General features: G+C 37.3%; 1 protein-coding gene across 1 annotated transcript in view; it reads left to right on the top strand.

The window, feature by feature from the left end:
- Positions 1 to 22,356, top strand: part of HDAC9 (histone deacetylase 9) — a 568,543-nt gene that overhangs the window by 315,317 nt on the left and 230,870 nt on the right. The window contains exon 17 of the mRNA XM_082632918.1: positions 2,877 to 2,984. Within this exon, the coding sequence (XP_082489044.1) occupies positions 2,877 to 2,984 (108 nt within the window). The remainder of the gene's footprint in view (positions 1 to 2,876; positions 2,985 to 22,356) is intronic.

Genomic DNA, 22,356 nt, shown 5'->3' with positions numbered 1-22,356 from the left:
TTGCTGTGGGTTTGTCATATATGGCCTTTATTATGTTGAGGTAGGTTCCCTCTAATCCCACTTTCTGGAGAGTTTTTATCATAAATGGGTGTTGAATTTTGTCAAAAGCTTTTTTTGCATCTGTTGAGATGACCATATTGTTTTTATTCTTCAGTTTGTTAATGTGGTGTATCACATTGATTGATTTGCATATATGGAAGAATCCTTGCATCCCTGCAATAAATCCCACTTGATCATGGTTTATTATCCTTTTAATGTGTTGTTGGATTCTGTTTGCTAGTAATTTGTTGAGGATTTTTACGTCTTTCTTCATCAGAGATATTGGCCTGTAGTTTTTTTGTGTGATATCTTTGTATGGTTTTGATATCCGGGTGATGGTGGCCTCGTAGAATGAGGTTGGCAGTGTTCTTTCCCCTGCAGTTTTTTTGGAAGAGTGTCAGGAGGATAGGTGTTAACTCTTCTCTAAATGTTTGATAGAATTCTCCTGTGAAGTCATCTGGTCCTGGACTTCTGTTTGTTGGAAGTTTTAAAATCATAGTTTCAATTTCAGTACTCGTGATTGGTCTTTTCATATTGTCTATTTCTTCCTGGTTCAGTCTTGGAAGGTTGTACCTTTCTAAGAATTTGTGCATTTCTTCTAGGTTGTCCATTTTATTGGTGTATAGTTGTTTGTAGTAGTGTCTTATGATGCTTTGTATTTCTGTGATGTCAGTTGTAACTTCTCCGTTTTCATTTCTAATTTTATTGATTTGAGTTCTCTCCCTCCTTTTCTTGATGAGTCTGTCTAATGGTTTATCAATTTTGTTTTTCTTCTCAAAGAACCAGCTTCTAGTTTTCTTTTGGGGTTTATTGATTTGTTTTATGTTTGCTTGCCCCCCCCCAATAATTTTAAATCTGAAGAATGAGGACTTTCTACGGTACCTGTAGCTATGTAATGGTTGAAAATTGGTTTAAAAGTATCCAACACAATGTAAATGTTGGTTTTTATTTTTTAGCTTGAACAACCATTTTCCTGAAGGCTGTATCCTCATGAAGCTCAAATAACTACTTACTTACAGTGGTTTAGTAAAAAAATAAAAGTTTCAATTTAGAGGGTAAATGATTAGGTTCTAGGGTTCATTTGATGATTCCTTTGCTTTTTAGTTGATAGTGTTGACCATGATGGTGTTGACTATGACATGGGCTGAATGTTCTTAGAAAGTAAGTGTTATTTCAGTAGTATGGTAGAAAGGCATGTGTTGTCAGGGTCAGAGCTCTGTGTGAGGGTCCTCAGACCTGCTGGGTAGCCTCTCTAAGCCACAATATGTTCATTCAATAACCACTTATTAGGCCTCAACTATGTGTTAGGCATTACAAAAATGAGTGTAATAGCTGAAATAGTAGTAGCTAACAGTTGCATATCACGTACTCATTTAATCCTCCCCAACCTCATATGCAGATGGCACTTTAAAAAGCTGCTATTTCATTGGTAAGAGAGTCAAAGCACAGAGTTGTTAATTAATTGATTGCCCATTGTCATTCATCTTTTAGTGGTGAAGTCATAATTTCACCTGGACAGTTTAATTACAGAATCTTCTCTCTTTAACACTTTGCTGTTGTTGGGAGAATCTTAATATTCTATTTATTTATTTAGTGTTCTCATTTATTATGTATTTACTCATTGTTCTTAACAGAATTTAAGTTGTTAAGGCTCTCATGAGAAAAAGCATGTGAAAATGCTTAGGAAACTGCTTAGTGCATTGTGAATGAGTTATTATTTATTGTGTTTGTTCCCTGTCATTAGGCCTCTTCACTTTAGTTCTTCTTTTTAAAAAAATTCTGTATTTTGTGTCAGAGTTCCCTTCTTTGAGCCACTTGAGAAGTCTTGATATTTGCACAGTCACAAATTTTTTTATTGCGTTTCCCAGTGCTCCAACTGTGTCCTAAAATAAGACTTCTACAGCTTGATACTGTTATTTTTTTATATTATGACATATTTATACATTAAAAATATGTAACATATATGACAATTATAAACCACTACTATTGCACTTTTCTTGTCCTTGTTGTAAATGTTCTCTTAATGAGTGCACAAAAAAGAGTAAACAGCATTTTATAAAGGTAAATCCAAAATATTGGTTCATGCTTTGTTTGGATAATAATGTTCTCTAGTATAGGAGCAACCATATATTTTAATGGCCTATCTAATTTTAATAATACTAGTTTGCTCTAAGACTAGCTGCCAAACTGTACTAAATGTTAAGCTCCTACTTTGAAAGTCACATCTCTCCTTGCAGTTGAGTATTGAGAATATTTTAAGTGTGAGGACCACACACTCCCTCCATTTAGTTGGAGAACCTGAACTGCGGTTGCTCCTTCCCACTCACTGACTGCTACTGCTACCTGCCTAATAATTGTTTTTGGCTCCACGTAAACCTGCAGCCAGAAAGGTATTTGAATTTTCCCCCTCTAGCACTTGCAAATCCGATTTTTATGTATAGCTAAGTGCTCTTAGCTTTTACTCTATCTACTACTGGGGCCTGGTTTCTAGCAAGCCTGTAGCTACGCCAAATCTGGCCTATGTAATGCTGTTTGTAATGAGAAATCTAAACAGGGAATGGCAGTGAGGCATGGCAGGAATGTGTTTCCATTGGAGAAGTCAGTGTAGAGAAAAAGTATAAGCAAAGCCGTGTGCAGAAGGCCTATTCAGCTGGCCAGGATGGAAGACTAATGTTATTGTACATAGACTGTTACTGTGCCAGCCCTTCCTCACAAATTTGCTTTCTCTCTCTCTCCCCTCTCTTGAACTCCCTTCCTCCCCCCTCCCTCTTTCATCTACTCCTTCTCCTTCTCTTTCTCTCCCTCTCTTCTGCGGGCTCTGCTCACTGTTTGCTCAGGTGGACAGTGACACCATTTGGAATGAGCTGCACTCGTCCGGTGCTGCACGCATGGCTGTTGGCTGTGTCATCGAGCTGGCTTCCAAAGTGGCCTCAGGAGAGCTGAAGGTGAGGTCTGGATTGCATTAAGTGTGGGAAATCCAGAGAAGACGCTGAAACAGAGATGTTGTTGTTTGGGAATTGTGGGGAGTGTGGTGTGGTAATAAAAGGAAAAGGGCAGAGGGAAGAGGGCAAGGAGATGGCCACTAAGGTGTGATAATAACTAGTGCGTAGGTAGGTAGTAGCTGATCGTGCTCCCAGGGCCTTCCTCTCCTTGGGGAAACTCTGCGGTTAGGGCACTCTGTTGTATTTTTAAGAGCATAGAAATGGTGAGTAAAGCTATGGTCCAGGTTAAAAATACCCAGTATATACATACCAGTCATGCCCTCCTGGGATTCTCTTTTGAAGCGACATAAAACATATGATTACTGAGTACTGTGTATAAGCTCAGAATACCACCCAGAGAGAAGGGGGTGGGGGTGGGGAGAAAGGTAAATATCAGATGGGAAGGATTGGGAGGAAGAAGGAAATTGTTGACTAGAAGGGTAATGATCCAGAGTATGTTTTTCCATGAAAGAACTTCAGAAATGAACTACGCTTTATTGTTCTTTTCTTTTTACGGTCTCTTCTTTTCTACATCATGTGAAAAGAACAATGTCCAAACCCCAACGTTTCCCAGTCTAAACAATTTATAAAAGCCAGAGACCTGACAGACGTTGACATTTTATTTGGTATTTTAACAGTGCTATTTAAAGGTATACCATGTGCATCTTGAATGCAGTTGCCCCAATAAACTTTGTTGGTGCTAACATAGCTTTTTAATGCACTGGTTCACACACTTCATAATGAAATCTGGGCAGTGATTGATTTGGTATTTTTAGCAATTGTGGGGCTTAGGGGAAATATATTGTAACCAACAATATAGGCACTGTGAGTTTTGTTCATCTAAAATAAAATCTAATTAGGATTATTTTTCTTTATGCCTAATGAATTTTTATTCAGTTACACCTGACTATTTCACTTGTGATTAAAAATGCAGGGTAGGAATGTGCACTTTACAACGCATTGTCTGCCCCAGAAGTCTTTGCTCTAACTCTTTAAGTCAAAACCTACAGAAATAGCATTATGATAAGGTGGGCTATATTAAAAAAAATATATATATATATATATATATATATATATATGTATATATGCGTCTCATGTTAAGTTGACATGATCAGCATTAGTATATTAATTGCTCATCTCAGGAGATTTCTTAGGCCATTAATGTGGTGCTTAATACTCAGTCTTTACCTTTGATAACGAGCTATTGGAAAGAAGAAAGGAATCAGCCTTATGGAGAGGTTTTGGCTCTCTCCCAGTAGCACTTGAGGAATAATTCTTCCTGTTTGAATATGTCACTTGTAGCACTAGAATCAATTGACATTTTAAAAGAAGTATTTGAGAGTCTTATTTTCAAAAGAATTCAAATGACAGACAACAGCCAGGCCACAATATTATAATTTTTAAAAGATTATGCTGGCACAGACCCACTTAATAAAAACCAAAAATGACTGTTAGCGTTTCACAGTTTCTAATTGTTTTGATTTTGTTGAAGTTTAATCAGTAATTCTGAGACCTTCTCAAGTAGAATGCCCACATATTACACTCAAAATCATCATTGCTATTAACCTCACAGAGTGCAGAATTGCCAAATGTATGTGTAAAGAGTGTTGAACAAAAACCTAATTATATTTTTTAGGAGGTAGTCATTTAAAATAGCCAATTACAAACAGAGTGTCAACAATATATAGTATGGACATGCTGACTACCAGCTGTACTAACTAGCATTGGCTGTTTATGTTAAGATCAAGGATTCATACAAATGCTTTTCCTCCCCTTGGTTGAGAAATCAGCAAGTATGATTAAAAAAGAGAAGAATAGGGAAAAGGAGCCAGCATAAAAATCAAGAAACATTGATTCAGGCTCTGCCACTTAAATGCTGTGTCACTTGTGGGAGATCACTTAATATCTCTGGGCCTCAGTATCTCGTTCCACAAAATCAGTAGGGTAGAATTGATAATGTTGAAGGTGGTACCTGGTTTTGACATTCTGAGCTATTTGCAAATGAGAAGTGGATCTGGTTATCAGTTATATACACCATGACATACCAAATAGTAGATATTCCACAACTGATTTCACCTTCCTTTGTTGAATATTCCAGGCAGTGTAGCTGGTTTATCTTTCTGATTGTTAGCCCAAAGTAAAAGTCCAAGACAGGTAGGACCATAACAAACGGACTAGTGCTGACAGACCAAGAGACTGAATCCTTTTGTTGCTAATAATTTGATGAGGCCTATGGGAATGCCACTGTAGATAGCCAAGAATTGTGGTAGATAGCCATGTTCAAGGACCTCTAGCTAACCAAAAATGTTACTCAGTGTCTACCTGTTCCAGACTCCAGTATGACTGGGCAGGTACACCTTCTGGCCAGGAGCATTAACACTCTTGACTGTGGAGTCACTTCATTCAGATCTAGGAAGAAAATAGGGAAGCTTATTTGAGGACACTGGTAAGTTATCCTCTGATAAGAGATGTGAACAAAGAAAACTTCAGTGTTTTGTTTATCATTTTCTGCATCTACATTCTCACATCTACATTCTCACATGTTCTGCCTCTTTCTCCAGTAAATCTATAACTTGAAACAACTTTGACATATTGAAAGACTGCATTTTGTGAGTCTGCACTCATTTTGCTTGGAAATTAGAGAAGAATTAAGAGCTTTATTTCAAATATGGTGGGCCTGTATGGGGTGCTGAACTGAGAGGTTCGAGATAGCTGGAGGGAGGTCACCAAACTCATAGGGGATGGGGACCTAGGAGATAAGAAGGGCGCCCAAACAAGGAAAATGCCAAAGGCAAATTTCATTACCTGGAGTTTTTCCTTGATACTGAGCTTGATCATGATTGTTCCCCTAACATTTGACAGGTTCTGTCCTTTCTTCACCTGCAGATACTAATGGGCTAAAGGAATTAGAGGTATAATCCAGGCACAGGGAGTGGGTCTCATGTTGATCCTTAAACTGAGCCTGTGCAGCAAACTACAGCAGTAAGTGGGTGTATTTTTTTGCACAGCACGGACATGCTCAGTGGAGTTCAGTGGAAATTATGGGGACTTTCAAGTTTTCCAGGTTTTTAATAAGGTATTTTAAAAAAACCCATGCAAGTGGAAATTTCTCAAACCTACAAATACCCAAGTTGGCTATTTCTCAGAATCTAGAACTAGGGAACATAACTATTCTGGAAATGCTGACATGTTTGTTGTATTGGAAACTATAATTGGAAGAATAGTTACCTCAAAATGGTTTTATTGTTCTAAAGGTCATTTAAGGAAGTATGTCTAGAAATAGAAATATCTTTAAAAGATGAGCATTTTTCAAGTTATAAATATTCAATATTTCATTCAAAAAATGGTGTCACATATGTTGTACACCTTAAAGTATATAATTTTTATTTCAGTTATGCTTCAATATATCTGGGAAAAAATGATTCAGCAGTTATCTAGTTTTACTGTAAGAATGCCCTTTGATGCTATTTTGGCAATGCTGTATTTCATAAAAAAAGTAAAAATTGCTTTAGTTGTCTGGAAATTTTTGTCAAGAAAATTCCCATCTGATTATCTGAAAAATATATGGATTACTTTACTGTTTGAATGGATATTGTGACATCATGTTGCTAATAATACCTGCCATTCATTAAGTATCTACTATAGGTTGGACAGTGTACATGTAATTTGTCATTATTCTCACAATGTCCACCAAAAGTAAGTACCACCAATAGGATACCAGCTCAGAGACATCAAGTAACTTTTTAAGACCCTGCACACAGTTTAATAAATGGCAAAGCCTGTAAGTGTCACAATCCTCTCTTCTCTTTCAACACTTTATAAGGAATTTCTTGTAGAGGTAGCACAAATATGTAAGAAAAAAGGGGTTAAAGCTATCTTTTTAAAATAGTCTAGATTCTTCCCTTTTTATTACTCTAAAACATTTAATACATACAAAAAAAATAAAGAGTTACACTAATAACTTATAAATCATAATAATATGGTTGGATGTGAGCCCTTCATCCAACTAAAGAAATAGTACTGTGCTAACAGTATTAAAGTTCTTTCAGTACTTATCTCATTCCTATCTTTTGACCCAGGAGTAATTATTAATCTGTTGTATTTTTTAAATTATTCCTTTCCCTTTAATAGTGTTAACCATATGTTATAGATCTTTATAAAAAATAGAATCTTATTGAATGTGTTATTTCTCAGATTTCTCTCCCTCAACTTAAAATCATGTTATGAGGATTTATCCTATTTACATAGCTGTGATTTATTCATTTTCCTTGTACATCATAATTTGTTTATTCATTCTTCTGTTGGACAGTATAGTTGTTTCCAGGTTTTTGCTCTTTTGATCAGTGCTGCTGTGAACACTCTTGAACTATGACATAACTAAGAGTAAAATGGTAAGCTCCTAGGATAGAAACATAACAAATTTCAGAGAGTAATGCAAGGTAGAATTCCGAAGTCATTTTGCCACAATGACATCAGCAAAAATAACAGTTTAAACCTCTGAAAATTCTTCACTCCATGAAGTCAGTGACGAAACTGGCAAAATTTATCAGAATTAATTTTTTAAAATCTTTTGTTGGAGTATAGTTGCTTTACAATGTTGTGTAAGTTTCTGCTGTACAGCAAAGTGAATCGGCCACACATATATGTGTATCCCCTCTTCCTTGGATTTCCTTCCCATTTAGGTCAACACAGAGCACTGAGTAAAGTTCCCTGTGCTATACAGTCTGTTCTCATCAGTAGTTATCTGTTTTATACATAGTAGTGTATATATGTCAATCCCAATCTCCCAATCCCTCCCACCTCCCTTCCCCCCCTTGGTATCCATATGTTTGTTCTCTATGTCTGTGTCTCTATTTCTGCTTTGCACATAAGTTCATCTATACCATTTTTCTAGATTCCACATATATGCATTAATATATGGTATTTGTTATTCTGACTTAATTCACTCTGTATGACAGTCTCTAGGTCCATCCACGTCTCTACACATGACCCAATTTCGTTCCTTTTTATGGCTGAGTAGTATTCCATTGTATATATGTACCACATCTTCTTTATCCATTCCTCTGTTGATGGATATTTAGGTTGCTTCCATATCCTGGCTATTGTAAATATTGCTGCAGTGAACATTGGGGTGCATGTATCTTTTGAATTATTGTTTTCTCTGGGTATATGCCCAGGAGTGGGATTGTTGGGTCATATGGTAGTTCTATTTTTAGTTTTTTAAGGAACCTCCATACTGTTCTCCATAGTGGCTGTACCAATTTACATTCCCACCAACAGTGTTAGAGGGTTCCCTTTTCTCCACAGCCTCTCCAGCATTTATTGTTTGTAGATTTTGGGGGGATGGCCATTCTGACTGGTGTGAGGTGATATCTCATTGTACTTTTGATTTGTATTTCTCTAATAATTAGTGATGTTGAGCATCTTTTCATGTGTTTGTTGGCCATCTGTATGTCTTCTTTGGAGAAATGTCTATTTAGGTCTTCTGCCCATTTTTTAATTGGGTTGTTTGTTTTTTTTAATACTGAGCTGCATGAGCTGTTTGTATATTTTGGAGATTAATCCCTTGTCAGTTGCTTCATTTGCAACTATTTTCTCCCATTCTGAGCGTTGTCTTTTCTTCTTGTTTATGGTTCCCTTTGCTGTGCAAAAGCTTTTAAGTTTCATTAGGTCCCATTTATTTTTGTTTTTATTTTCATTACTCTAGGCGGTGGGTCAAAAAAGATCTTGCTGTGATTTACGTCAAAGGGTGTTCTGCCTATGTTTTCCTCTAGGAGCTTTATAGTGTCTAGCCTTACATTTAGGTCTTTAATCCATTTTGAGTTTATTTTTGTGTATGGTGTTAGGGAGTGTTCTAATTTCATTATTTTACATGTAGTTCTCCAGTTTTCCCAGCACCACTTATTGAAGAGATTGCCTTTTCTCCATTCTATATTCTTGCCTCATTTATCATAGATTAGGTTACCATAGGTGTGTGGATTTATCTCTGGGCTTTCTATCCTGTTCCATTGATCTATATTTCTTCTTTTGTGCCATCAACTATAGTGTCTTGACTGTAGCTTTGCAGTATAGCCTGAAGTCAGGGAGCCTGATTCCTCCAGCTCCATTTTTCTTTCTTAAGATTGCTTTGGCTATTTGGAGTCTTTTGTGTTTCCATACAAATTGTAAAAATTTTTTGTTCTAATTCTGTGAAAAATGCCATTGGTAATTTGATAGGAAAAAAAGGAAATTACAGACGAATATCACTGATGAACATAGACAAAAAAATCCTCAACAAAGTACTAGCAAACAGAATCCAACAACATATTAAAAGGATCATACATCATTATCAAGTGGGATTTATCCCAGGGACGCAAGTACTCTTCAATATACGCAAATCAATCAGCGAGACACACCACACTAACAAATTGAAGAATAAAAAACCATATGATCGGGCTTCCCTGGTGGCGCAGTGGTTGAGAGTCCGCCTGCCGATGCAGGGGACATGGGTTCGTGCCCCGGTCCAGGAAGATCCCACATGCCACAGAGCGGCTGGGCCCATGAGCCATGGCCACTGAGCCTGCGCGTCCAGAGCCTGTGTTCCGCAACAGGAGAGGCCACAACAGTGAGAGGCCCGCGTACTGCAAAAAACAAGCAAACAAAAAAAAAACAACAAAAAAACCCCATATGATCATCTCAATAGATGCAGAAAAAGCTTTTGACAATACTCAACACCCATTTATGACAAAAACTCTCCAGAAAGTGGGCATAGAGGGAACCTACCTCAACATAATAAAGGCCATACGTGACAAACCTGTAGCAAGCATCATTCTCAATGGTGAAAAACAAAGCATTTCCTCTAAGATCAGGAACAAGACAAGGATGTCCACTCTCGCCACTGTTATTCAGCACAGTTTTGGAAGTCCTAGTCATGGCAGAGAAGAAAAAGAAATAAAAGGAATCCAAATTGGAAAAGAAGAAGTAAAACTGTCACTGTTTGTAGATGGCATGATACTGTACATAGAAAATCGTAAAGATGCCACCACAAAACTAGTAGAGCTCATCAGTGAATTTGGTAAAGTTGCAGGATACAATCTCTTGCATTCCTATACACTAACAATGAAAAATCAGAAAGAGAAATTAAGGAAATAGTTCCATTTGCCATTGCAACAAAAAGAATAAACTACCTAGGAATAAACCTACCTAGAGAGGAAAATGACCTGTACTCAGAAGACTAAAGATACTGATGAAAGAAATCAAAGACAACACAAACAGATGGAGAGATTTGCCATGTTCTTCGATAGAAAAAATCAATATGTGAAAATGGCTATACTACCCAAAGCAATCTACAGATTCAGTGCAAATCCCTATCAAATTACCAATGGCATTTTTCGCAGAATTAGAATTAATTATTTAAAAAACCCAGGAAATTAACCAAAAGCTTGTAACATCTCAGGAAGTATGTATTCAAAAGAAAACTGGCTAAATCTTCATGAGAACAGTGAACTTTGTGGTGTTTTAATTCACCCTTTCTCATTTAACCCTTTCCAGTTCCCCAGTAGTCTTATTCCCAATGAAAACCAATAAGTTAGCAGTCTCCAGACAGGGCAGAATGGGGCTGAAGCTTCTTCAAAGCCTCATTCCCAGAAAATTTTCATTATTTGGCCTGTCTGGTTCTTCAGTGCAAGTCCCCAGTTACAAAGTTGTCTTTATTTGTCTGGATTTAGAGTGAAAAGCCTTTCCTCAGAAGCACTTGTTGAAAAAAATTAAAGGTAATTAATTAACTTATGGCTGCCTGAAGTGGTGGACAACAGTAGAGAAAACAACAAACTAACCAAAAGCTTCCAGAAACAACTGGGGAATGAGATGTACATAAGTGCTATGGCAATCCCTATCAGACTCCTAAGAATCTAGAAGGCCATGTGTCTGATAGGGCTGTGTGCATACTCAGGGCTGTGTTCACACCACACTTGTTCCTTTTCATGGCTGAGTAATATTCCATTGTATATATGTACCACATCTTCATTATCCATTCATTTGTCATTGAACATTTAGGTTGTTTCCATGTCCTGGCTATTGTAAATAGTACTGCAGTGAACATTTGGGTACATATGTCCTTTTGAATTATGGTTTTCTCAGGGTGTATGCCCAGTAGTGAGATTGCTGGGTCATGTGGTACTTCTATTTTTAGATTTTTAAGGGACCTCCATACTGTTCTCCATAGTGACTGTATCAATTTACATTCCAACCAACAGTGCAAAAGGGTTCTCTTTTCTCCACACCTTCTCCAGCATTTATTGTTTGTAGCTTTTTTGATGATGGCCATTTGACTGGTGTGAGGTGATACCTCATTGTAGTTTTGATTTGCATTTCTTTAATAATTAGTACTATTGGGCATCTTTTCATGTGCCTCTTGGCCATCTGTATGTCTTCTTTGGTGAAATGTCTGTTTAGGTCTTCTGCCCTTTTTTTTTTTTTTTTTTTTTTTTTTTTCCGTACGCGGGCCTCTCACTGTTGTGGCCTCTCCCGTTGCGGAGCACAGGTTCCGGATGCGCAGGCTCAGCGGCCATGGCTCACGGGCCCAGCCGCTCCGCGGCATATGGGATCCTCCCAGACCGGGGCACGAACCCGTATCCCCTGCATCGGCAGGCGGACTCTCAACCACTGCGCCACCAGGGAGGCCCTTCTGCCCATTTTTTAATTGGGTTGTTTGTTTTTTTGATATTGAGCTCCATGAGCTGTTTGTATATTTTGGAGATTAATTCTTTCTCCATTGCTTCATTTGCAAATATTTTCTCTCCTTTTGAGGGTTGTCTTTTCGTCTTGTTTATGGTTTCCTTTGCTGTGCAAAAGCTTTTAAGTTTAATTAAGTCCCCTTTGTTTATTTCTGTTTTTATTTTCATTACTGTTGGCGGTGGGTCAAAAAAGAACTTGCTGTGATTTATGTCAAAGAGTGTTTTTCCTGTGTTTTCCTCTTAAGAGCTTTATGGTGTCTGGTCTTACATTTAGGTCTTTTATCCATTGAGTTTATTTTTGTGTATGGTGTTAGGGAGTGTTCTAATTTCATTCTTTTACGTGTAGCTGTCCAGTTTTCCCAGCACCACTTATTGAAAAGGCTGTCTTTTCTCCATTGTAAGTTCTTGCCTCCTTTGTCGTAAATTACATGACCATATGTGTGTGGGTTTATCTCTGGGCTTTCTAACCTGTACCATTGATCTATATTTCTGTTTTTGTGCCAGTACCATACTGTCTTGATTACTGTAGCTTTGTAGTATAGTCTGAACTCTGGGAGCCTGATTACTCCAGCTCTGTTTTTCTTTCTCAAGACTGATTTGGCTATCCGGGGTCTTTTGTGTTTCCATACAGATTGTAAAATTTTGTGTTCTAATTTCGTGAAGAATGCCATTGGTAGTTAGATAGGGATTGCATTGAATCTGTAGATTGCTTTGAGTACTATAGTTATTTTCACAATATTGATTCTTCCAATCCAATAATATGGTATATTTTTCCATCTGCTTATGTCATCTTTGATTTCTTTCATCAGTTTTATAGTTTTATGAGTACAAGTTTTTTGCCTCCTTAGGCAGGTTTATTCCTAGGTATTTTTTTCTTTTTGTTGCGATGGTAAATGGGATTGTTTCCTTAATTTCTCCTTCTGATTTTTTGTTGTTAGTGTATAGAAATGCAAGAGATTTCTGTGCATTAATTTTGTATCCTACTACTGTACCAGATTCATTGATGAGCTCTAGTAGTTTTGTGGTGGCATATTCAGGATTTTTAATGTATAGTATCATGTCATCTGCAGTGACAGTTTTACTTCTTCTTTTCCAATTTGGATTCTTTTTATTTCTTTTTCTTCTCTGACTGTTGTGGCTAGGACTTCCAAACTTTGTTGAATAGGAGTAGCAAGAGTGGACATCTTTGTCTTGTTCCTGATCTTTGAGGAAATGCTTTCAGTTTTTCACCATTGAGAAGGATGTTTGCTGTGGGTTTGTCATATATGGCCTTTATTATGTTGAGCTAGGTTCCCTCTGTGCCCATTTTCTGGAGAGTTTTTATCATAAATGGGTATTGAATTTTGTCAAAAGCTTTCTCTGCATCTATTGAGATGATCATATGGTTTTTATTCTTCAGTTTGTTAGTGTTGTTTATCACGTTGATTGATTTGCATATATTGAAGAATCCTTGCATTCATAGGATAAATCCTACTTGATCATGATGTATGATCCTTTTAATATGTTGTTGGATTCTGTTTGCTAGTAATTTGTTCAGGATTTTTGCATCTATGTTCATCAGTGATATTGGTCTATAATTTTCATTTCTTGTGATATCTTTGTCAGATTTTGGTATCAGAGTGATGGTGGCCTCGTAGAACAAATTTGGGAGTGTTCCTCCCTCTGCAGTTTTTTGGAAGAGTTTGAGAAGGATAGGTGTTAGCTCTTCTCTAAATGTTTGATAGAATTCGCCTGTGATGCTATCTGGCCCAGGACTTCTTTTGTTGGAAGATTTTTAATTACAGTTTCAATTTCATTACTTACGATAAGTCTGCTTTATTTTCTAATTCTTCCTGGTTCAGTCTTGGAAAATTGTACCTTACCAAGAATTTGTTTATTTCTTCATGGTTGTCTATTTTATTGGCATATACTTGTTTGTAGTAGTCTCTTTTAATCCTTTGTATTTCTGCAGTGTCAGTTGTGATTTCTCCTTTTTCATTTCTAATTTTATTGATTTGCATCATCTCCCTCTGCCATTTTTTTTTTTTTGGATGAGTCTGGCTAAAGTTTTATCAATTTTGTTTATCTTCTCAAAGAACCAACTTTCAGTTTTATTGATCTTTGTTATTTTCTTCATTTCTATTTCATTTCTGCTCTGATCTTTATGATTTCTTTCTTTCTACTGAGTTTAGGTTTTCTTTGTTCTTCTTTCTCTAGTTTCTTTACATGTAAGGTTAGATTGTTTACTTGAGATTTTTCTTGTTTCTTGAGGTGAGCTTCAATTGCTATAAAATTCCCTCTTAGAACTGCTTTTGCTGGGTCTTGGTGCTAAGATGAGGACCTCCAGGAGACCTCACTCTGACGCATATTCCCTGGGGTCTGTGGTTCTCTGTTAGTCCAGTAGTTGCGACTCGGACCTCCTACAGCAGGAGATCAGGTTGGACCCCCGGCTTGTGAACCAAGATCCTGCAAGCTGTGCAGGGCGGCAGAAAATAAAAAAGGAGCAGAACAATAACAAAGAGTAAAAAATAAAATAAGAGTAGAAAACTAACAGATATGGTAGAAAAGATTAAAATATAGATGAAACAACAACCAGAAGGTAAAACAGAACCACAATAGCATAAAAGAGAAAAGAATAAAAAAAGAAAAGCTAGAAAAGGCCTTGGCTGTGGGGGGTGGGGTTTAGTCAGGGGCTGGGTTTTGGCTGTGGGCAGGGCCTATGTTTAGGACCCACAGGGCCGGAAAAATCCCTGGGTTGGGGGAGGGGGGCATGGGGCTTAGGCTCAGCACAGCAGGAGGGGCTCAGGAGTGCCTCTGGCTTTGGAGGGTGGAGGACCAGGTCCTGGATCCCAGCAGGCTCCCTCAGCCAAAGTGGTCAGGGGAAATTCTAGGCACATTCCCCCCACCCTGCATCCTCTGATCTGGGAGGGTCCCTCCCATTGGCCTCTCTTCTTCTTCCCCACCCTCCCTCCTATGCCCCTAGGACCCCTGTGGCTGGAGGGGGCCCCAGAAGGCAGGGGACCAGACCCTCAAGCCCAACAGGCTTTCCAGGGTCGAGTAGGCAGGGGAAATACCCAGGGCACTTCCCCTGATCCCTCGGTTCTGGAGGGTCCCCCCCGCCACCGTCTGCCTCTCCTCTTCTCCTCCCGCCTCCCTCTTATGCCCCTAGTATCATTGTGGCCCAGAGGGGGCCTCGGAGGGCTGGGGTTCTGGCCCGGGAGCCCAGCAAGCTTACCGGGGCCAAGTGGGTAGGGGAAACGCCTGCCACGCCTCTCCTGATCTTCCGGTCCTGGAGGGTCCCCCCCAACCATCTGCCTCTCCTCCTTTTCCTCCCTCCTACCTCCCATGCCCCTAGGACCCATGAGGCCAGAGCGGGCCCTGGAGATCGGAGGACCAGGCCCGGGAGCCCAGCAGGCTTCCCGGGGCGACTGGACTGGGGAAATACTAGGTGCACCGCCCCCTGATCCTGCAAACCTCCACAGGTTCCCTCGAGGTGTGGGAACCCCTCCCCTCTCCCAGCCACCCCTCAGGGACACCAGTTGTGTCCATTCTCCACTTCTCTACCCCCTCACTCCCCCCCACATCCTACGCGGTCACTCTGGGGTTCCTCCCGTCTCCTTGGGCGTCGAGGTCCCCCAACAGTGTCCGACAGGTGCCCTAGCTGTGGGAAGACACAAACTCCACATCTTCCCATGCCGCCATCTTGACTCCACCTCTATGATAACTTTAAATGGAGTGTAATCTATAAAATCTTGAATCACTATGTTGTACACTTGAAACTAATATAGTATTGTGAATCAAATATACTTCAAAAAATAAAAATAAAAATATTTTAAACATATATTTTATGTATTTATAAATTTGAAATAAATAATAAATATTTTAAAATAAAATGTTTGCCAACCTTGTAGGTATAAAATGTCACCTTATAATGAACCTCTGTTATTAGATATGGACAAAATAAGATCATTATATCCTTAAACCTTTTATTAATATTTATGCCTTATCTCAAGTAAAGCCTTTTGTCCTCAGTTATATTTGTATGATATTAATATAGCATTTTTAGGTTTTTTTCTTTCCTAGTATTTGCCTAGTTCATTACTTACCATCCCTTTACTTGCAGAGTTTGTCTTTGCTATACACTAGGTCTATCTCTTATAAATAGTTTAAGGCTGGATTTTGCTTTCTAATCTGACTGTATATTTTAACTGAGGAGTTGAATTTATTTCCATTTATTATGGTCAGTAGTATACATAAATGTATTTCTATCACAATTTGTTTTTTCTTTGTCCTACCATTGTGTGCATCCTTTCTTTCACTCACCCCTTGCTTTCTTTTCCATTGAAATATCTCATTCTGTGTTACCTCTAATTTTTAAAGCTCACACAAATTATTTGTATTATTTAGTAATTATTTAAAAATTTAACCTATTTAAGAAATCTTAAACTTAATTACTTTATTCTCTTCACTAACAACACAGGAACTTTAAATGTTGTAAAGGCAATTATCCTGTCCTAATTTTATGCTATTATGGTATAGTACTTTAGCTTTATCTCTTTTGTAAAAGTAGTATCAGCAGTGAGACATTATTAAACTGTTTATATCATCAGTGTTTCATTTTACTTTCCCACATATTTACCATTTTCCTTATTCAACATTTATCTTTGTATCTGAAACTTCCATTTCTTGTTTTCTTTCTTCCAGCACATTTTTAGAAGTTTCTTTAGTGACAGTTTTTCAGTTTCTGTTTATCTATGATATCTTTTTGCCCCCATTCTTGAAAGATAGTTCTGTTAAGTACACAGAGTTGACAGTTTCTCTCAGCACTTTGAAGATCCTCCATGCTTTTCTGGCTTCCAGTTTTAATGTGTAAAATAACAGTTACCAATCTAATTATTATTTCTTATAGATATAGTGTCTTTTCTCTCTGATTGCTCCTAATGTCTTCTTTCGACTTTGATATTTGTATTTTGCTTTCCATGTGTCTAATAGTGGATTTTACTGATTCAAAATTGTTTAAAATATATATTAACAAAACTAAAGTTTAATGTAACTTTTGGATACATTACATATAAATCCTTACATTATCCTTACATTTATACATATAAATCCTTATATTATCCCTGTAAGGATACACTGTGATAAGTCACCTGCATCAGAGTAAAAGTAACCTTGCTAATTTCAGTCATTAATTATTCATTTATAAAACAAATATATGTAGAGCATATTTTCAGGTGAAAATTAGTACTATGGAGAAAGAACAAAGCATGAAAAAGAATTAGAGTGAGACTGAGGGAGAGGGCTACCTCTGTTAGTTTTTGTTGTCAAGAAGGCCTTAAAGATTGTTAAGGAGAGATTTGAGGTAAATGAAGTAAGGGAAGAATCATATAGAGAAGTGGGAAAGAGTAGTCCAGACAAGGGATAAAGCAAATACAGAATCTCTCTTGTAGAGTGGACTAAACAAGTCTTGACATGTGTAAGGAACTGCGAGGAGGCCTGTGTGTCTGGAGTTATCTGCAGAGGGGCTAGCAAGAGATGATGTTAGAGAGATAGTCAAGAGCCAGATAAGGGGTTGCATGCATGTGCACGCGCACACACACACACACACACACACACACACACTATTATTTAGCATACGTATATATGCATATGTAGGTACCATTAAAAACTAAGAGTGTATTTCTAGCTTAGAGAATAAGGATAGCGATTACATTTTTAAACTTCTGATTATAGATAAAGAAACTGAATTGCCATTTCAAATACATTTTGCCATGAATTTGGCCTTCCTTAAAATTTTATACTATTTTCTAACCTAAAATTGTACATCAAATAAGGTATGAAATGGAATATTTGTTGACCCCAATTTTGACCAAGGTCCCAAGCTGAGGACAATCGATGTTAATTATGTATGATAGACACCTCTTCAATGGATTCATTAAAAGAGAGTCAAATAGGCCTGCAGTTATCTTACCTAATCTAGTTTATATACTGGAAGACTAGATAAGAGAGATGTGATTGATGGAAGATTCTTTAAAAGGAATTTAAGTATTTTGGCTGTTTTGCTCTGTTCCCTTCTTTGCTTTCCCCAACATAAGCCAAATGGTGTAGGAGTCCAAGGAAATTGCTTATGTCTGAAAATGGGAGGAGTGGTTTTTCAGTCCTTAGCTTGATACATGGTGAGTTACAGAAATCTGTAGGACCATTCTAGACTACTACCAGGGTGGGGCATGAAAGAGTTCACCGGGGGACTGGTATATGTATCAGGAGTTTGGGAGCTGTATAAAGATAGAAGAATGTCCAAGCTTGTCACCTAGAGAGGGCAAAGTAGAGAGCTGGCTGAAACTGCCATGTGGGTAGGTTGAAGAGAGGGGTTGAGCAGCTGTAGTGAAACGCACACCGTTGGTAGGGCAAGGACTTTAAGGACTTATTTTCCTTGTGGACCAGTGGACACTTTGGATGGAAGCCAGATCTGAATCATCTCGGAAGTATCTCACTAAAGAGGTCTACCTTTCAAGACAAAAGGCCCTCGGGAGAATATGACTGGAGATGTTTGAAAAAGCTGATGAGGGCTTGTAAGGTCAACCAATGAGTGCATTGCCCACATTAGTGAACTTTGCAGACTGGAGGTCGCTGACAGTGTCTCTGAAGAACTTGTGAGTGCTCCCATTGGAAGAGGGACAGCATTGGATCTGCCATGACAGAGGGCATTTCAAGAATCCATAGAGATCTCCAAATTGCACTGCTAATCCAAAGTCTTCATCCTTTTTATTCTCCCCACTCTCCACAGCTGGAAGATCCGTAAGCACAGCATGAAGGTAGTAGAGCAAGAAAGGAAAAAATATAAACCGTATGGCCTCCTCCCCCAGCACACAGATTTTCACCCACTGCTGGTCCCTGATTCTGTGGGTCAGCAGGTCAGTGGGGAAACACTCTCAATTAGGTGTGACATTAAAGAGTTTAACATTAAAGAGTTTAGACTGAACTGGACGTTTTAATATCTAAAGATGAGAGTGTTCCTATAGCTGAAAGTGATCTGAAAAGCTTTGGAGTATATCAGATAAAAACTAAAGAAAGGTTAGTGCTGGGAGAGAAATAATGCCATTTCCTTTCTATACCATTCCTAATTTAACCCTAATATATGGGTGTATTAGTTTTCTATTGCTGCTGTAACACATTACCACAAATTTATTGGCTTAAGACAACACTAATTTATTATTTTCAGTCCTAGAGGTCAGAAGAACTCTACAGGTCTCACTGCAGCCCTGCTAACACCTTGATTTTAGCCCAGTGAGGCCTGTGCACTTCTCCAGCTTAATCAGGTTTTGGCTGAATTCATTTCCATCTGGTTGTGGAGACCGTGTGGTCCCCACTTGCTGACTAGCTATCAGCTGGGGGCTGCTGTCAGCTTCTACAGGCCTCTCTCCATTCTTTGCACATAGCCCCTATGTGTCAAAGCCAGCAAGAGGGCCTAGAACCCTTCTCACGCTGTCATTTTTGTGAACTTTTTCTATCATTGCAACTCTCTCTAACCCTTTAAGAACGCATATAATTTGAATGGGACCATCTATATAATGCTGATACCTTTTCCATCTCAAAGTCTGTCATGGTAATCATATCTGCAGTCATATCTTTTGTCATTGAAGGTAATATTCGCAGATTCTGGGAATTAGGAGGTAGACATTTTTGGGTGACTTATGTGTTCCACAAACAGTTACTCAGAATTCAAAGTAGATTCCTTCTTTAATGTTCTCACTGTATATGGCTGTAAGCTATTTAGTAATCACTTGAGATTCTTCAAAAATAGATAATATAATTTATTTTTTAATCAATGTATAGTGTACATTGAATTGAGTGTACAGATTTTCAAGCGTATGAGGTCGTTTGACAAATGTCTATACCTGACTACCACCACAAATTATCTGATATTTAAATCACCCCAGAAAGTTTGCTCATGCCCTTTGGTCATTTTCCTGCTCAGGCAAACACTGATCTGATTTTTCTGATAGTCACCTAATTTTTCCTGTTATGGAACTTTATATCCATGGCAGTGTATAGTATGTAGAAATTTCTTTGTGGCTTCTTTCACTTAATATAGTGTTTTTGAGATATATCCATTCTATTGCATGCATCATTTAGCTTATTAACTTTTATTGCTTAGCAGTAATCTATTTTTATTTAAATTTTCTTTATTTTCTTTAAGATACAAACAATATCATTTCCCCTTAGTTTAAAAATTAAAGTTTCTACAGTCTTAAATAAACTAGTGATTATTTTAAATGGTAGGAGCTATTAACTCCCAATTTGGTAATTGCTGACTTACCTCATTAAAAGTTAATCTGCCAAATTGTAAATTAATTTTTTTATTGAGGTATAGTTGATGTACAATATTATATAAGTTTCAGGTGTACAACATAGTGAGTCACAATTTTTAAAGGTTATATTCCATTTATAGTTATTATAAAATATTGGCTATATTCCCCGTGTTGTACTATATATCCTTGTAGCTTATTTATTTTGTACATAGTAGTTTGTACCTCTTAATCCCCTGCTCCTGTCATGTCCCTCTCTCCTTCCCTCTCCCCACTGGTAACTACTAATTTGTCCTCTCTTTCTGTGAGTCTGCTTCTTTTTGTTATATTCACTAGTTTGTTGTATTTTTTAGATTTCCCATACAAGTGAAACCTAAACATACAGTGAAAACATACGGTATTTGTCTTTCTCTGTATGACTTATTTCACTTAGCCTAATACCCTCCAAGTCCATGTATGTTGCTGCAAATGGCATAATTTCATTTTTTATGGCTGAATAATATTCCATTGTGTGTGTGTGTGTGTGTGTGTGTATTCCACATTTTCTTTATCCATTCATCTGTTGCTGGACACTAAGGTTGCTTCCATATCTTGGCAATTGTAAATAATGCTGCTATGAACATACGAACATTGGGGTGCATATACTTTTTCAAATTAGTGTTTTCATTTTTTCAGATATATACCCAGGAGTGAAGTTGCTGGATCATATGGTAGTTCTATTTTTAGGTTTTTGAGAAACTTCCATACCGTTTTCCATAGAGGTTGCACCAGTTTATGTTCCCATCAGTAGTGTAGGAGGCAAGGGTTCCCTTTTCTTCACATCCTCGCCAACATTTCTTATTTGTGGTGTTTTTGATGATAGCCATTCTGACAGGTGTGAGGTGATATCTCATTGTAGTTTTAATTTGCATTTCTCTGATGATTAATAAGCAGTATTCTGTTTTATGAATATTATGCAATTTGTTAATTCATTCCAGTTTTGGACTATTATGAATAAAACTGCAATGCAGATATTTTTCAAAGTCTCTTTTTAGGCGTATGTTTTCATTTCTCATTGTTAAATGCCTAGGACAGAAATAATTGTTATAGGGTAAGTGTACGTGTAGCTTTATAAGAAAATGATAAACTGTTCTCCAAAGTAATTACTATTTTATCTATAGAATCTGTAGTTTTGTCATCACTTTCATTCCTGAGAGTGGAAATTTGTGTCTTCTTTATTTCTGATCAGCATGGCTAGAAGTTTATCAATTTTATTGAGTTTCTCAAAGAGCCAGCCTTTGGTTTCATTCATATTCCTTATTTTCTATTTCACTGATTTGACCTTTATTATTTCCTTTTTTCTGCTTACATGGGGTTTCATTTGCTTTTCTTTTTCTAGTTTTTTAAGGTGGAAGCTGAGTTCACAGACTTGAGACTTTTCTTTTTTTCCCAATATAGGCATTTCGTGCTAGAAATTCCTTTGTTATTGCTTTAATAAAAATTGTATATATTTAAGGTATACTACATGATGATTTGATATACATATACACAGTGAAATGATTACTACAGTCCATACAGTTAAGCTAATTAACATTGATTTTGGGTTTTTTTTTTTTAATGGTGAGAACACTTGAAATGTACTTTCTAAGCAAGTTTCCAGTATTCAGAACAGTACTATTAACTATTTAAAATTTCTTTTTAAATACTACTTCAGCTGCATACTATACATTTTGGCATGTTGTGTTTTCATTTTCATTATGTTCAAAATATCTTCTAATTTCCCATTTGACTACTTCTTTGACATATGAATTATTTGGAAGTGTGTTTCTTAGTGAATGACTCTTTGGGGACTTTTCCAGATATCTTTCTCTAATTGATGTGTGATTTAATTCTACTGGAGCCAGAAAATATACTTTGTATGACTTGAATCATTTTATATTTATTGAGACTCATAACAGTGTAGTTCTCTTTATCTTCCCCTTACCTCTGCATTATTTTATCATATATTTTACTTTTACACATATTAGATATCTCCACAGTAAATTATCATTATTTTTGCTTTAATAGTTGACAGTTTTTAAACAAATTTAAAGTGTTTGTGTGTGTTTATGTGTGTGTGTGTGTGTGTGTGAGAGAGAGAGAGGGAGAGAACGGGAGAGAAAGAGAATATGGTATACATATATGATATAAAGATAACTTATAAAATGCCTTTTATATTTGCCCACATATTTAATATTTCTGGTGTTCTGTATTCATTTGGGCAGATCCAGGCTTCCATCTGGTATCATTTCCTTTCAGGCTGAAGAATTTCCTTCAACATTCCTTGTATTGCAGTTCTACTGGCAACTGATTCAC

The sequence above is a fragment of the Mesoplodon mirus genome (genome assembly GCF_964341445.2).
Source record: "Mesoplodon mirus genome assembly, chromosome: 9".
In the NCBI taxonomy this organism is placed as follows: Eukaryota; Metazoa; Chordata; class Mammalia; order Artiodactyla; family Ziphiidae; genus Mesoplodon; species Mesoplodon mirus.
This window is presented reverse-complemented; position numbering and strand designations above follow the sequence as displayed.